This window comes from Pseudorca crassidens, chromosome 10 (genome assembly GCF_039906515.1).
Source record: "Pseudorca crassidens isolate mPseCra1 chromosome 10, mPseCra1.hap1, whole genome shotgun sequence".
Lineage (NCBI taxonomy): Eukaryota > Metazoa > Chordata > Mammalia > Artiodactyla > Delphinidae > Pseudorca > Pseudorca crassidens.
Window position 1 is genome coordinate 71130500 of NC_090305.1, and position 14719 is coordinate 71145218.

The window sequence follows — 14719 nt, forward strand, 5'->3', positions numbered from 1 at the left end:
GCTTTATATAAATGTAGCATTTCACCTACCTATTTCATTGATTTGTAAAGATTTACAAGATTTCTAGTCCCAGGGCGCCCTCCTCTGTTAGTATAGCAAACTGTTTTTATTTATTTATTTATTTTTTAATAAATGGCCATGTAGGGGGGCGGGTGTTGGGGAGAAGGGTCATGTGTCCTCCGAATTTTTTGTTCTCTCTTGCAGGACTCTACTTTTCACTTTTGTTTCTTTCTCCCTCACCCTCCAATCTCCAAAGGATTCCTATTCTTTCCTCTTACTTTCCCCCCTCATAAGTCATGCCTTTCAGAGAATCCTACCTTGAACGCATGCAGTTAAATCCCTTCCTTTTAGTAAGTGCTGTGATTTACCAGGACTCTTGTTTTTGCAGTTAGGAGAGACTTTCTCTTTCTGGAAGGATTTTAGGTCCATATGGGGGCTACCATACACCACTCTTCTGCACAGTTTTTCCCAGACTGCCCTTGTTCTCCATGAAGGCTTGCAGCTGCAGTGTGAGTGAGAGTGCACTGGGAGTTGATGTTTATTTTTCTACTTGAAGATAATGTGAGTTTGGACATTCTCTTTATTCTAGTTATGCTAAAGGTGTACGTTTTGGGTAGTGCTATTTGTTTTTCTTGCTTTTCTTTTCCTCTTCTCTTTTTTTAAAAAGTGTGCTGGGAGAGTTGAATTGATGTGGCCATTGTTATCATGGTTGTCCAGAATTCCATTTCTTGAGTTTTATATCATTTAGAGTATCTTTGGCTATAAATTACAAAGATGCTTGGCTCAGATTGGCTTAGAAAACAGGGAAATTCATTTCTTTACATGTAACAAGAAATCTGATGCAGGACATCTCAGGCTTGGACCTCAGGGCTCTGTCTGGTGTCTGCTGGCTTTGTTCTCAGGGAAGATGGCAGCAGCAGTTTCAGAAGCACAAGGTCCAGAGTCCATTGACTCCTGCTGTGGATTAGATTCCCTAGAAATAGAGCCTGTTTCAGGGATTCACGTACAAGTGATTTTTTGATGCAGTCCTCTCAGGAGAATCTACAAGCAAGTGAAGGAGGCAGGATAAGATGGAGGAAGCATCTAGGCAGAGGTGGGGTTTTAGGAGAAGCTAGCCTCTGATCCCACAGGGAATTCTGGAGCATGAATGACAACACAGAGTTTGTCTTGAGGGAGACAGGACAAGGGGGCTTGATTCTATATCTCTGCATCAGTCACTGGTCAGTCACAACTGGGTCCTGTAGCCACTCCTAAACAATTACAGTCGGGACCCAGCCCCACCAGGATTGACGTAGACTAGTTGAGATATACCCCTGGAGCTGGGGATGGTTCATCTTCCCCTGAGTCATGTGAGAAAGGAATAAATCTGGAGCAAAAGTGAGGTGCAGTTAGGAGGCAATGGATATCCCTCAGGCGGCCAGCCACGTGTGTGGCAGGTACCTATCTTGTGCCAGGACTGGGGCACAGTGGTGAGCGCCCCCAACAAAGGGCTCTCGGTCTAGCCAGGAAGACAGGCAGTGAGAAAGCTGGGTGTCTGGGTTCTGATGGGTACTGTGATGACAGAGCAAGGTAAGGGAATAGAGATGTCTTGGAGGGGCTGCTTTACATCAGGTGGTGAGGAAAGGCCTCGCTGGGGTGAACATTTGAGCTGAGGCCTGCAGTGCAAGGGGAGAAGAGAATTCTGGTTGAGGGAACAATGGTGTCGAAGCTGAGAGGTGGAGACACGTCTGGGGGATGTGAGGAGCAGTAGGGGGTTAATGCAGCCGGAGTGGACCAGAGAGGGTGCTGTAGCCTGGGAGACACTGGAGACGGAGGCCGGACGCCATGAGGCAGGCACAGGTGTTAAGAAGGAACGCGTTCACGGGCCTGCAGTGTGAGAGGAGTCAGGGAAGGGCTTTGAGCAGAGGACCGGCTTGACCATTTACATGTTTAAAATATCTTTTTTTTTCCTGCCAAGTGGAAAATGGGTTTTAAGGGGGCAAGAGGGGGAGGCAGAGAGGTCAGTGAAGAGTGGGAAGCAAAATGGGCAGACTCAGGGACTGATGTGATCCTGGGGGCGGGGGTGGCATAGAAGAGGCACGACGGGTGCTGGTGGCTGGGGGCCAGGTAGGAGGTGTGCCCAGGAATGCAGAAGGGATGCCCCAAACTCATGTCCCCAGAGCCTGGGGCCCAGCTGGCCCACAGTGTTGTGGCGGGGGGGTGGAGCCCTCCTGATTCCGCCTTCTCTGCTCCACATGGGCAGGGTTCTGGAGCACTTCAGCAATCTTTCGAGAGAAGTGAACCTGGACTACGAGCGCAGCATGAACAAGATCAACTTTGACAAAATCGTCTCCTCCAAGCCCAAGACGTTCTCCTATGTGACCCTGCCTGAGGAAGAGGAGGAGAAGGTGCCCAAGCAAGGTGACGCTGGCTAGACAGAGGCAGGCCCACAGCCACCCACGGCCAGAGCCCCTCCTGCCCCTCCCTCTGGGACCTCCCCTGTCCCCAGCATTCATCACCTTCTTTTCCTACCTGTCTGGAGAGCTGGGGGTTGGGGTTGTGGGGGTGGGGTAGAAGAAAGCTCTTTGATTTATTATTTTTTAATTTTAATTTAAAAATATTTATTATTTATTTATTTATATGGGCTGTGCCCGGTCTTTTTTTTTTTTTTTTTTTTTTTGGCGGTACGCGGGCTCTGGACGTGCAGGCTCAGCAGCCATGGCTCACGGGCCCAGCCGCTCCGCAGCATGTGGGATCTTCCCGGACCGGGGCACGAACCCATGTCCCCTGCATCAGCAGGCGGACTCTCAACCACTGTGCCACCAGGGAAGCCCTGTGCCCGGTCTTAGTTGTAGCGTGTGGGATCTTTTTAGTCGCGGCATGTGGACTTCTTAGTTGTGGCACGCATGTGGGATCTAGTTCCCCGACCAGGTATCGAACTTGGGCCCCCTGCAGTGGGAGCGCAGAATCTTACCCACTGGACCACCAGGGAAGTCCCCGAAGGCTCTTTTAAAAATAGTAGTCTGAGCAGTGCAGAAGTGGCAAGGTAAACATGGACTAGGAAAGCAGTTGTCCAGAAGTGGATGAAAAGTGCTCTGATTTTCTGACCTAGGGACATGCAGTCCTTTTCTTCCTCCAGTAGCAAGAGTAGGTTGGCACTGCTGCAGCTCCATTTGATATGTGGCAGACCGAGTCTCAGAGCTCCTTGCTTGGAGCTCTCTGATCCCTGCCCCAGCTTCCATGTGTGTGAGGTACCCAGGAAACTGGGGTGGGGTGCAGACCATGGGCACTCCCAGGGGCCTGATGCCCACGTCTTCCTTTCTTGGTGCTCCAGGGCAGGCCCCAGATGGGCCCCAGGGGTTGTGTGCAGGTTGGCTGGGAGGGAGTGAGGAGGGAGCCCATGGTTCTCACCCACCTTCAAGGGGCCTGTGATCCAGAGTGACCTGGAGGGAATTGGTTTACCCACCCCAGAGTGGGCACTTCACTGTGGAGCCTTGGGGTCACCCAGGTAGGCCATGGGGAAAGAGGGGTTCCAGGGACATGGGTGTCTCTTCCAGGGAGGAGGCAGGAGTTGTTCCCTCCATCAATACCTGGTAGATCTGCCCTGACCCCTGGTACATCCAAGGCCCATCTGACACTGGCCCTTGACCCCCATCCCTGCAGGACTGGTGAGTGTCCCCCAGTACCCATTCCAGGAACAGAAGGCAGACTTCACCTTCGTGTCCTTGCTCACACGGTCGGAGGTCATCACGGCCCTCAGCAAAGTGCGGGCCGAGTGCAGCAAGGTGACCGCTATGTCCCTCTTCCACTCAAGCCTCTCCAAGTACAGCCGCTTAGAGGAGTTCGAACAAATCCAGTCACAGACCTACTCCCAGGTGCGTGGGCATCCAGGGCACAGAGGGTGATAGCGGGCCAGGGCCTCGGAGCTGATGGGCACAGACAGGGGCCCTGGGAAGCCCGGAGTTGATCAGCCGAGAGCCCCTGCTTTCCTTAAAACCAGGCCTTGCCTCTTCCTAGACCTTGCGGGAAGCTGGGGCGGGTGCCAACCGGGTGTTTCATCTTAGAGAGAAAAGGAAAACCATGCTGGGCTCCCTTTCTAGTCCTTTTCCATCCCAACACTGGTGGCCTCTGAAGCAGACTCCCAGTCTTGGAAAGGGGAGCAGGAACCCCATGCACCCCCATATCTACCTGAGCATGGGAGTGTGAGGGGGAGAGGTGTAGCCTCATGGGAGACAGGCACCAGTGGGCCCAGGAGGAAAGCTCCTTTCTGCTCCACTCTGTGCCTCGATCTCTCTCTCTCTGCCTCATTCTCTGTATCTCTGTGTCTCTCCCTTGGCTGGAGGGAAAGCCCTGCTTTTGCTGCCCCTCCCTCCCTCATCCCCCCACCTCCAGAAGCCCTGGTCCCTGGGGGTCATAGGGGGTGTTGGTTGGCAGGGCTTGGCAGTAAGTTGGGGTTGTGGGGAGATCCCTTCATGGTCATCTGAGTCTGGAGAGTGCCTGAGCATGGTGGCTGTGGGCAGTGCGCCCCGCAGGCAGCCACATGATGCCACCTGTGGCCACCGCAGGTGCAGATGTTCCTCAAGGACAGCTGGATCACCACGCTCAAGGTGGTCATGCGCAGCAGCCTGCGTGACATGAGCAAGGGCTGGTACAACCTCTACGAGACCAACTGGGAGGTGTACCTCATGTCGAAGCTGCGCAGGCTGATGGAGCTGCTCAAGTACATGCTGCAGGACACACTGCGCTTCCTGGTGCAAAACTCTCTCGCCAGCTTCGCGCAGTTCATCAGCGATGCCTGCTGCAGCGTGCTCGACTGCACCGATGACATGGTCTGGGGCGAAGACTTCATAAACAGCCCCTATAGGTGGGGCTCGGCTGGGCAGAGGCACCTGTCGACACCAGAGCTGTTCCTTGTCAGGCGCTGACGGCTAGGGCGGTACAGGGTCAGGGGGCCAGGGCAGCCAGGGGCAGGGTGCCCAGCACTGCTGGGTCCTGGACACAAGGGTGGGCCTGGCTCCTGCCCTGGTTGCTGGGGAATGTCCCAGCAGCTCTGCCTGGCATATCTTCTGGTGACTTCCATCTCTGTCACTGAGTTCCTCAGTTGAGAAATGTTTTTTGAGCACTTGCCATGAACCAGGTGGGGTTCTAGGGGAACAAGAGGGGTGCGGCCCCTGCTCTCACATGAGCACAGACAGCAATCAAAGAAATAAACAGATACAGTCATTGCTAATCTCGGCAGGGGCTCTGACATATCCAGGAGAGGGGACGTTGCCAAGGGGGTCAGGGATGAGGTGGCATCTGAACCAAGAACTGAGACAGAGGAAACCAGCCATGAGGGGATGGTGGGGAGGGGGCACCAGCTGGAGGACCTGGAGGCACGGAGGGAAGAGAAAAGTTGGGGCCGTCATGGAAGGAAAGGCCAGTGGCTATGGCTGGAGAGGGAAAGGCAGGGGGGGTTGGTCAGGATGACTCGGGAGAGGTTGCGAGGACCAGGCCAGACCATGTAGAGCCTCCTGCGGTCATGGTTGGGGGCTGGATTTATTCCGATTGTGGTCAGCAGCCATCAGAGGGGAGTAACAATCCAAATTATATTCCAAAACCATGCTCTGGGTTTGTGAGGATGAGTGAGGCAGAAGAGAAGTGAGACCAAGGCTCTTACCATTGTCTAGAAAAGGGGTGATGGGGCTGGGTAGGGCAGATTTGGGGCAGTGAATAGGCTGTAGTGCTGGGGAGAGGATGTGTAGGAGGAAGAGGGCAGGGGAGGAGACCAGGCTGACTCCTGGGGTCCACTGAGCCCTGGTGGGAGTCAGGGAACATGGAATGTCTGAAATGCTCATTTGAGGTCAGGGTGGTTGGCAATCCAGAGTGCGGAGGAGGCTCGGCTGGGATCTAGGCTTGAAGGTCGTTGCATGTAGTGGGTGTCTGGAGCCAAGGATGGTGGGCTCCCAGGGAGAGCATGGACGGCACAAGTGCCCAGGGCCTCTCCAACCTTCCCTGATGACCTCAGGACCGCGTGGAGGTCGTTCTCCCTCTCCCTGGTGCCCATGGGCCTCTGGGCAAGTGGCAGGAATGGAGGAGCCTGTCTGGTTGGTGTGGGTCTTTCTCTCTGGTAACTTGGAGGTTTCTGGGAAGAGGGCAGAGGCAAGTCTCGTGCATGAAGAAGCTCCAGAGCCATAATGCCGGCAGCAAGGGCAGGGACTGGGCTTCCTGTGTGCAGCCCTCTTCAGGCCCCTGCCCACAATCCGCCCGACCACTGTCCCCGCAGGCCCCGCAAGAATCCCCTGTTCATCGTGGACCTGGTGCTGGACAGCTCAGGGGTGCACTACAGCACGCCGTTGGAGCAGTTCGAGACTTCTCTGCTCAACCTCTTTGACAAGGGCATCCTGGCCACCCACACGGTGCCCCAGCTGGAGAAGGTACAGTGGCACTTATGCCAGGGTGCTGCCACAGTGTCAGAGCAGTTCAACTTCATCATGGCTGGCAGTGTGCTCAGCCCTTTAATTCTTGAATAGCTCATTTAGTCCTCACCACAAGCTGAACTGGGTACCATTAACATCCCCATTTTGTAGATGAGGCTTGGAGAAGTTTTGCCCAAAGTCACATAGCTGCTAAGGGTCAGACCTGCGATTGGAACTAGGCTTGCTCACCCACTCCTGCCACAGCCATGTCTGACCCAGATCCCATCCAGCTCCTGACCTCTCTCTTCCACTCAAGATGTAGACAGAGACTGACCTCCACTCTCGGGACCCCTTCTCAAAGGTCCTCATTCGTCACCACAGCACAGCCTGCTACCCCAGGCCCCACAGCTGCTGTAACTCTAGTCCCCTCTTCTGTCCCTTGCTGGTCAGTCGGAGACATCAGTGACCTGGTTGTCCCATTGGCCTTGAGCTGAGCCAGGCAAGGCAGAGAAAGATGCTGTCCCTTGGTGGGCCACCTGGGCCTCCCGCCTTGTATTAGTCCACAGCCTCATCTAAGAGACGTGGCAGCAGACCCTCTGCCCTGCCCCCACCATGCTGTCTATGCTCGGCCACGCTGCCGCTCACTCAGTCTTTGGACCACACTCCAACCCTTCTGCCCGCCTGCCCTGTGGCTCATCCAGCTCTGTGCGCCTCCCCACCTTGCCCCACAGCTGGTGATGGAGGACATCTTCATCAGCGGTGACCCCCTGCTGGAGTCGGTGGGGCTTCATGAGCTGCTGGTGGAGGAGCTGCGGGCCGTCATCGCCAATGCTGTGTGCAAGGCCATAATCCCACTGCAGGCCTACGCCAAGGAGTACAGAAAGTACCTGGAACTGAACAACAATGATGTTGGCACCTTCCTCAAGTGCGTGGGTGCGTCAGAGTGTGTCTGCCTGTCTGTGTGACCCCCACTCACCCTCTCACCACCCTCTGCCCCTCGTGGGTGCCCGCTGTCCACAGGGCCTTCCAGACGCAATGCCCGTCGGCCGAGGAGGTGCGGGAGGTGGTGCTCACCCACCTGCAGGAGAAAGAGATCCTGGACAGCTCGTTGCCCAGCATCATCATCATCGGTCCCTTCTACGTCAACGTCAACAACGTCAAACAGAGCCTGTCCAAGAAGTGCAAGGCCCTGGCCACTTCCATGCTGGACATCCTGGCTAAGAACCTGCACAAGGAGGTGGATGATGTAGGTGCCCACCTGCCCGGCCCCAGAGACCGCACCAGCACACACACCGTGCATATGTAGTGAACTCCCATGAGTGAGGCTCAGGGGTGTCTGCAGACATCCAGGCCAATGGAAGGGTCTGGAAGTCACCCTGCCTCGACCCTGCCTGGGGTCATATGGGAGGTCCCAGGAAGTGGGGGCTTCTATCTTTTCCCCTGGACTTGTAAAGAGCTGGGAACCCCTCACAAAGAACACCCTGAGATGATCATTTCGCAGAGCTGAGGGTGTGCAGGTGCAGGCGGCTGGGGAGGGGGAAACGCACTGGGTGACCTTCAGCTCCCCAGTGTGCTGGAAGGGAGCACCTCTTTTCAGAATGCACCGTAGGATGTGGTGGGGTGGGGGCAGTTCCCTGTTGGGAGATACTGGGACCAAGAAGGAGGAGCAGGCCCCTGGGAAGGCAAGGGAGGGGCACACGGCCTCCCCAGCACCCTCCCCCTCCTGCCAGATCTGTGAAGAGTTCCGCAGCATCAGTCGCAAGATCTACGAGAAGCCCAACAGCATTGAGGAGCTGGCTGAGCTTCGTGAGTGGATGAAGGGCATCCCCGAGAAGCTGGTGGGGCTGGAGGTGAGGCGGGTACACGGGGGGCTGGGGGCTGGGGACAGGCAGGGGCTGGGAGAGCAGGAGCCGGGAGGCTGGGAGTGAGGTAGACACACAGAGGACAGTTGGCCTCGGAGGGTTATGAGGCTGGGTGCAAGATGCAGATTCAGAGCTATGCTGTTTGGGCTGTCAGGAGGGCATGAGTGGGGGGCTGGAGTTTGGAGGTGTGGTGGCCCAGGCCCTTGGAGCCCTGAGCCCAATGCCAGCACCTCCTCCACCACCCCAGGCCTCCCCTCTCTGGAAGAGGGCACCCTCTCCCTAACACCCAACCACTTTGGGGAGCCTGGTCCCAGTTACCCTCCCACCTCCCAGGTACACATAGTTCTCATCAATGCCTATACATGCAGGATCGGATTGCGAAGGTCATGGATGACTACCAAGTCATGGACGAGTTCTTTTACAACCTCAGCACAGATGACTTCAATGACAAGTGAGTGTGAGGTCGGTCCTCACTCCAGGCAGGTGGTGGATAGCGGGAGGTGGGGGAGGAGGTGCTGAGCCATGGCGGCTGCAGGCTGTGCAGTCACACGTCTCCACGTGGGCCAGGGCCACGTGGCCAGTGGGGCAGAAGGAAATCATTTGGCCCTCTTGGTCTAGGGACCCTGCTGCCCCCCACTCTGTCTCCATTCTCTATCCCATCATTGGCCTGACACACACATGTTCACCGGGCCTGGGATCCCCTTGTTTGTGGTTGAGGCCCTTGGGGGTCCTTGGGAGCATGGCGAGAAGGCAAAGCCCAGTGTGGTGGGCGGTCCCTGGGGAGGAGCACTTGTCCCCACCCAGCTCGAGAGCCTCATAGGAAATAGCCTCAGGTTGGGACTGCCTTACTGAGGCCAAGAGACCCCTTGCCCAGCCTGTCTTATAGCCTGGGGCTGGCTCCAGGTTGCCAGCGTCTGGCAGAGACTAGCACTGTCTCCTGGGAACCCTGCCCAGGAGCCCTAAGTCACCTGCTTTATGGGACATCCTGGTGCTCAGGGTGGCCTCCCCCACGATCTGCAGCCCAAGGCCAACTGCAAGCAGAATCTCTGAAGCCCACAGGGTCACCAGGTCAGCCAGGCAGAGGGAGTTGATATGAAGGAAGCTGGTCTGGTGGCCCTGTCTGGTCACCAAGGAAATGCAGGCCAGAGGCTGTCACTTTGCCTCATCTGAGCTGAGGCCCTTTACAGATCTGGGGAACTCAGGATCGCTTCTCTCATTTTGGACACCATTCCCTTCTTGTCCTGTCACTGCGCTGGGCACATTGGGTGTGCATCTCCCTGGAAGCTGCCCACAATCCCAGGGCGGGGACTGCTTTCCCTGCCAGGCAGCCCCACACTGCAGTGGTGGCAGTGGCTGCCTCCAGGCTCACTTCTACCTCCCGGTTGCCCAGCCCCGGCTGCTCCAGCTGCCGCCTGGATCCCCCATTCTCCCCTTCACCCTGGCCTGCACACCCCATGATTTCAGTGTGACATTCCCCCCCATAACCCATCCCTTCCCCATCCAGATGGGCTGCCAGCAACTGGCCTGCTAAGATCCTCGGGCAGATAGAGATGGTACGGCAGCAACACATGGAAGATGAGGAGAAGTTCCGCAAAATCCACATCATGGATCAGAACAACTTCCAGGAGAAGCTGGAAGGGCTGCAGGTGGCGCTGGGTTGAGAACACACACACACACACACACACACACACACACACACACACCACACACACACACACACCACACACACACCATACACACACACATACCACACACACACCACACACACACACACACCACACACACCCACCACACACACCCACCACACCCACCACACACCCACACCCACACCCCCCCCCCCCACACACACACCCACACCCACACCCACACACACACACACACACACACACACCACACAGCTCTCCAGGGCCAGGACTTGCCCCTTGCAGTCAGGAGGTGCTGTGTCAATGTTTGCTGGGCGAGTGAACAAGTAGCTAAAAGAATGAACTGAAAGGCCAGAGAGGTGCCTGGGCAGCAAGTTCCAGGAAATTTCAGAGTAGCAAAGAGCCCCAACCCCTCTGTTGTGTCCTCATGGGCACTGTGTCTCCATCGGACCTTGCTGTGTTACCTTGGGGTGGTCAGCTGCCTGTGATAGGCCAGGAACCTCTCACTCCAGGAGAAAGTCCCCTCAGAACTGGGAGATGTTGATGCTCTGGGGACCTCAGTTTCCCTGGGTGTGCACAGGGATGCATGAGCATAGGTGGGCCCACAGAGGCCTCTGATCCCTCGCTCCTTGGCCTGCAGCTGGTGGTAGCTGGCTTCTCCAGCCACGTGGAGATTGCACGAGCGCATGAGATTGCCAACGAGGTGCGCCGGGTCAAGAAGCAGCTGAAGGACTGCCAGCAGCTGGCGATGCTCTACAACAACCGCGAGCACATCTTTGGCTTGCCCATCACCAACGTAGGCCTCCTCTGGGTGCACTGCCCCCCAGCCCTGAGAAGGGCTTGAGGAGGAGCCCATGGCATTTGCGGCCACATCTGGAGCCAGCTGCCAAGTATCAGGGCCCTGGCATTTGGGGGGGGGTGCAGGACTGAGCAGGCTGCAGAGAAGAGCTTACCCCCGTCTCCTGGCCCCTAGGGCGAGGAGGCTGCCTGGACCTAAGCAGGAGGCTGGAGGCTCAGTGCAGGCCTTGCTCAGCCACTCAGAGCCCAGAGCCCATGGGGGGAAGGAAGAAGGGAGGCCAGGCCTGAGTCCATGGGGACAGGATCAGGGACAGCAGCCAGGAGCAAGGAGGGGCCCCAGAAGGAGCAGCGTGGAGAGAGACTGGGGAGCACCCCGACACAGCCCCAGCTTTTCTGCCCCTGCAGTATGACAAGCTCTCCAGGATGGTGAAGGAGTTCCAGCCCTACCTGGACCTCTGGACCACAGCCTCCGACTGGCTGCGCTGGTCAGAGAGCTGGATGAACGACCCCCTGTCAGCCATCGACGCAGAGCAGCTGGAGAAGAACGTCATCGAGTCGTTCAAGACCATGCACAAGTGCGTGAAGCAGTTCAAGGACATCCCAGGTAGGCAGCCCAGCCAGCCCGTCCCCTCCTTCCCTGCCTGTGCCAGCTGCCTCTCACCCCTGCCTGCCCTGCCCGGCAGCCTGCCAGGATGTGGCCTTAGACATCCAGGCCCGCATTGAGGAGTTCAAGCCGTACATCCCGCTGATCCAGGGGCTACGCAACCCTGGCATGAGGACCCACCACTGGGACATGCTGTCCAATGAGATCAACATTAATGTCAGGCCCAAGGCCAACCTGACCTTCGCCCGCTGCCTTGAGATGAACCTGCAGGACCACACTGAGAGCATCAGCAAGGTGGCCAAGGTGGCTGGCAAGGAGTACGCCATCGAGCAGGTGGGCCACCACCAGCAGGCCCGCCCTGCCCCACCCACATGCTGCCCAATGGTGTGGCAATGTGACAGTACTGGGCCCTATCCCTGGGGCCCCATTCACCAGGCCAAGAGGTTGAGGTGCATCCTATTAAGTGCGTTAATAATGCATATGAAGTGCTTGGCATGGTGTCTACCACCCCTATTATTATTCAGTTATTCCTCTCAAGTTATTCCTCTCTCAGGAAGGTGCTGATAGCATTACCTCATTTAACAGATGAGCAAATTAAGGCTCAGAGAGGTTCAGCAATTGGCCAAGGTGGCATAGCCAATAAGGGCTGGAACTGGGACCAGAGCTCCTAACCAGTGCCTTAGCTGCCTCCCAACATGCTTGTTCATGCATGTTGTACACATACACCACATGTGAGAGCGAGTCAGCCTTGGATTCCAATGAGGGTCCATGGGGGATTTGTTGACCAGACAAGCTGAGAGTTTGTTGAGGGGGCCTGAGTGAAGATCATGGCCGGGTAGAACCTGCCCTTCCCCGCCCAGTGCTGCTCAGTGTGGGCCGGCTCTTTCCCGGGACCCAGCCTTGACTCGTTCCTACTCCAGGCGCTGGACAAGATGGAGAAGGAGTGGTCCACCATCCTGTTCAACGTGATGCCCTACAAGGAGACAGAGACCTACATCCTCAAGAGCCCAGATGAGGCCTCTCAACTGCTTGATGACCACATCGTCATGACCCAGAGCATGACCTTCTCGCCCTACAAGAAGCCCTTCGAGCAACGCATCAACTCCTGGGAGAACAAGCTGAAGCTGACCCAGGTGGGCCCTTCCTGTCCTCCCCTCCCCCATCCCCCCACCCTCGCAGCACCCTGTCCCAAGGCTGCTCTTTATGGTGTCTGGGTGGGGCTGGAAGTGCTGGAGTGCCTTGCTGAAGGTTTGCACAGCTCCTGGCTCTCTGCCAGTCCCCTCACAAAGAGGAGGGGGACTAGAATGGCGCTCTCCGTCTCAGGTTCGGCTGCTGGAGGAGGCAATTCAGAACGTGCCGGTGGGGCCAGTGTTTGGTCCAAAGCTGCAGCTGAGGAGGGGTGTGAGAGCTGCCAGCAGACCCCCAAAGTGATGCCTAGGCTTGGGACAGCTAGGACCTCCAGTCTCAGGACTTTCTGGGCTGGACACCACAAGGCCCTGAGGCTCCTCAAAGTCCCCTCCTACTCGGCCCTGAGCTTCTCACTCGCAGCTTCTCACTTGGAGCTGACTTGGGGTAAGAGAGCCAGGGCACTAGGGACCGCTGCTCTTTGGGGCTCTCAAGGCCAGTGGCCGGCACTATCTGCAGAACCCTGAGGTCAGTGCCAGGGCCAGGCCTACTGGTATGATTCTGACAGCCCCTTTCTGGGAGCTGTTCAGAAACTTCCAGTGAAGACCAGAAGCTGAGTGAGCAGGGCCTGCCTGTATGTTCCTTGGGTCACCCAGAGAGGCCTGAGCTCATCAGCATTGTCCCTGGGTCTCCGTCCTTTGCTCACACTGTCCTCTCTACCTGGAGTTCCATCTCCTCCAGGGCTCAGCATCGAGCGGCCCTCATTGATTCCCCCACACCTGCCTGCAAGGTATTCCCATCGAGGCCCTTGGTCGGTGCCTCTTACAGAACCCATCACACACACTGGGCCCTTGGTGATTCAGAGGCAGAACTGGCTGTTTAGAGGATTGTGGGCTCCTCAAGGGCAGGGACCACACCCTCCTCTGTTTCCTCTGGAGCCCACATGGACTTGACCTGGGCCTGACACAGGCTGGCCACAGCACACTGTCTCATGAAGAAGAGAATGAACGAATGAATGAATGGGTTTGCACTGATAGGAAATGGCAAGAGATAAATTTGGAAAGGGGAATCTGGAGGCAGAGGGGAAAGTGGCTTGAAGAGGTCTCACTCTTGGACTGATGTTTCACAGAGTATTTTAGGGGATCTCAAGCTCAAGTCCCAGTACACCTCAAAGAATCGAGGGGTCATAGACCCAAAGTCCTCCCAGGAGAGGAGACTGGTTTGGTCTTCCATGCACTGGACTCTTTCCTTGTTACTTTAGGTTTTGCTGGTTGGGGCGTGGTTCTCTCATAAGAAGAGTGGCTCCCCTGGCTCTGTTGGAGGGTTGGACATCCTGTGGGGGATTTGCGGTTTCTCTGGAGGGCAGACATCCATGCAGCCTCTTTGTTCCCTGGAGTACCGTGGCTGACAGCGCCATCTAGAAATTTTCCCGTGGACACTGGCTCTGGTGCCCAGTGCTCTGCCTAGAACTCTAGTGGGATAGAATGTCTACGTCATGGGGGACAGGACCCAACTTGGACCCCAGGCCCTGACAGTCCATGCCCTGTTCAGGAGGTGCTAGAGGAGTGGCTGAACTGTCAGCGGGCTTGGCTCTACCTGGAACCCATCTTCAGCTCTGAAGACATCAACCGGCAGTTGCCGGTAGAGAGCAAGCGCTACCAGACCATGGAGCGGATCTGGAGGAAGATCATGAAGAATGCCTACGAGAACCGGGAGGCGAGCTCACCCGGGGATGGGAGGGGGAAGCTGGGACTACCGGGGAGCCTCCTGGTCTTGTCTCTACTGAACAAGAAAGACTGGAGGACAAGTCCAGGGCTTTGGTCTTGGCCCGTGTCCCCCTGGGTGGGCTCCCCAGTCTTGAGAGACATTCCTCAGAAACACAGCAGTTGATGATTTTCCCCTTGGAGATTTGCAGTCCACAGTAGTATTTTTATTATTTAATTAAATTAATTAATTAATTTTATTTGCGGTACGCGGCCCTCTCACTGTTGTGGCCTCTCCCGTTGCGGAGCACAGGCTCCGGGCACGCAGGCTCAGCGCCCATGGCTCACGGGCCTAGCCGCTCTGCGGCATGTGGGATCTTCCCGGACCGGGGCATGAACCCGTGTCCCCTGCATTGGCAGGCGGACTCTCAACCACTGCCCCACCAGGGAAGCCCCACATTAGTATTTTTAAAGACCCTGACAAGTCCTACAGCAAATCAAATTACTTGGTATTGGTTAACCCTATTTATTTTGATCATAGACTTCTTTTCTGTGGGGCTGACAGGGGTGATGGAGGCAGCCCCTGGCTCGGGGCAATTTTCCTGCC

General features: G+C 56.5%; 1 protein-coding gene across 1 annotated transcript in view; it reads left to right on the forward strand.

The window, feature by feature from the left end:
• The window catches only part of DNAH1 (dynein axonemal heavy chain 1), a 74233-nt gene that overhangs the window by 18194 nt on the left and 41320 nt on the right, over nucleotides 1–14719 (forward strand). Inside the window, exons 8-21 of the mRNA XM_067755772.1 lie at nucleotides 2243–2400; nucleotides 3643–3854; nucleotides 4545–4843; nucleotides 6245–6395; nucleotides 7109–7302; nucleotides 7398–7623; nucleotides 8108–8227; nucleotides 8608–8690; nucleotides 9744–9885; nucleotides 10523–10678; nucleotides 11086–11284; nucleotides 11364–11617; nucleotides 12205–12417; nucleotides 13961–14125. Coding sequence (XP_067611873.1) covers nucleotides 2243–2400; nucleotides 3643–3854; nucleotides 4545–4843; nucleotides 6245–6395; nucleotides 7109–7302; nucleotides 7398–7623; nucleotides 8108–8227; nucleotides 8608–8690; nucleotides 9744–9885; nucleotides 10523–10678; nucleotides 11086–11284; nucleotides 11364–11617; nucleotides 12205–12417; nucleotides 13961–14125 — 2572 coding nt within the window. The remainder of the gene's footprint in view (nucleotides 1–2242; nucleotides 2401–3642; nucleotides 3855–4544; nucleotides 4844–6244; nucleotides 6396–7108; nucleotides 7303–7397; nucleotides 7624–8107; nucleotides 8228–8607; nucleotides 8691–9743; nucleotides 9886–10522; nucleotides 10679–11085; nucleotides 11285–11363; nucleotides 11618–12204; nucleotides 12418–13960; nucleotides 14126–14719) is intronic.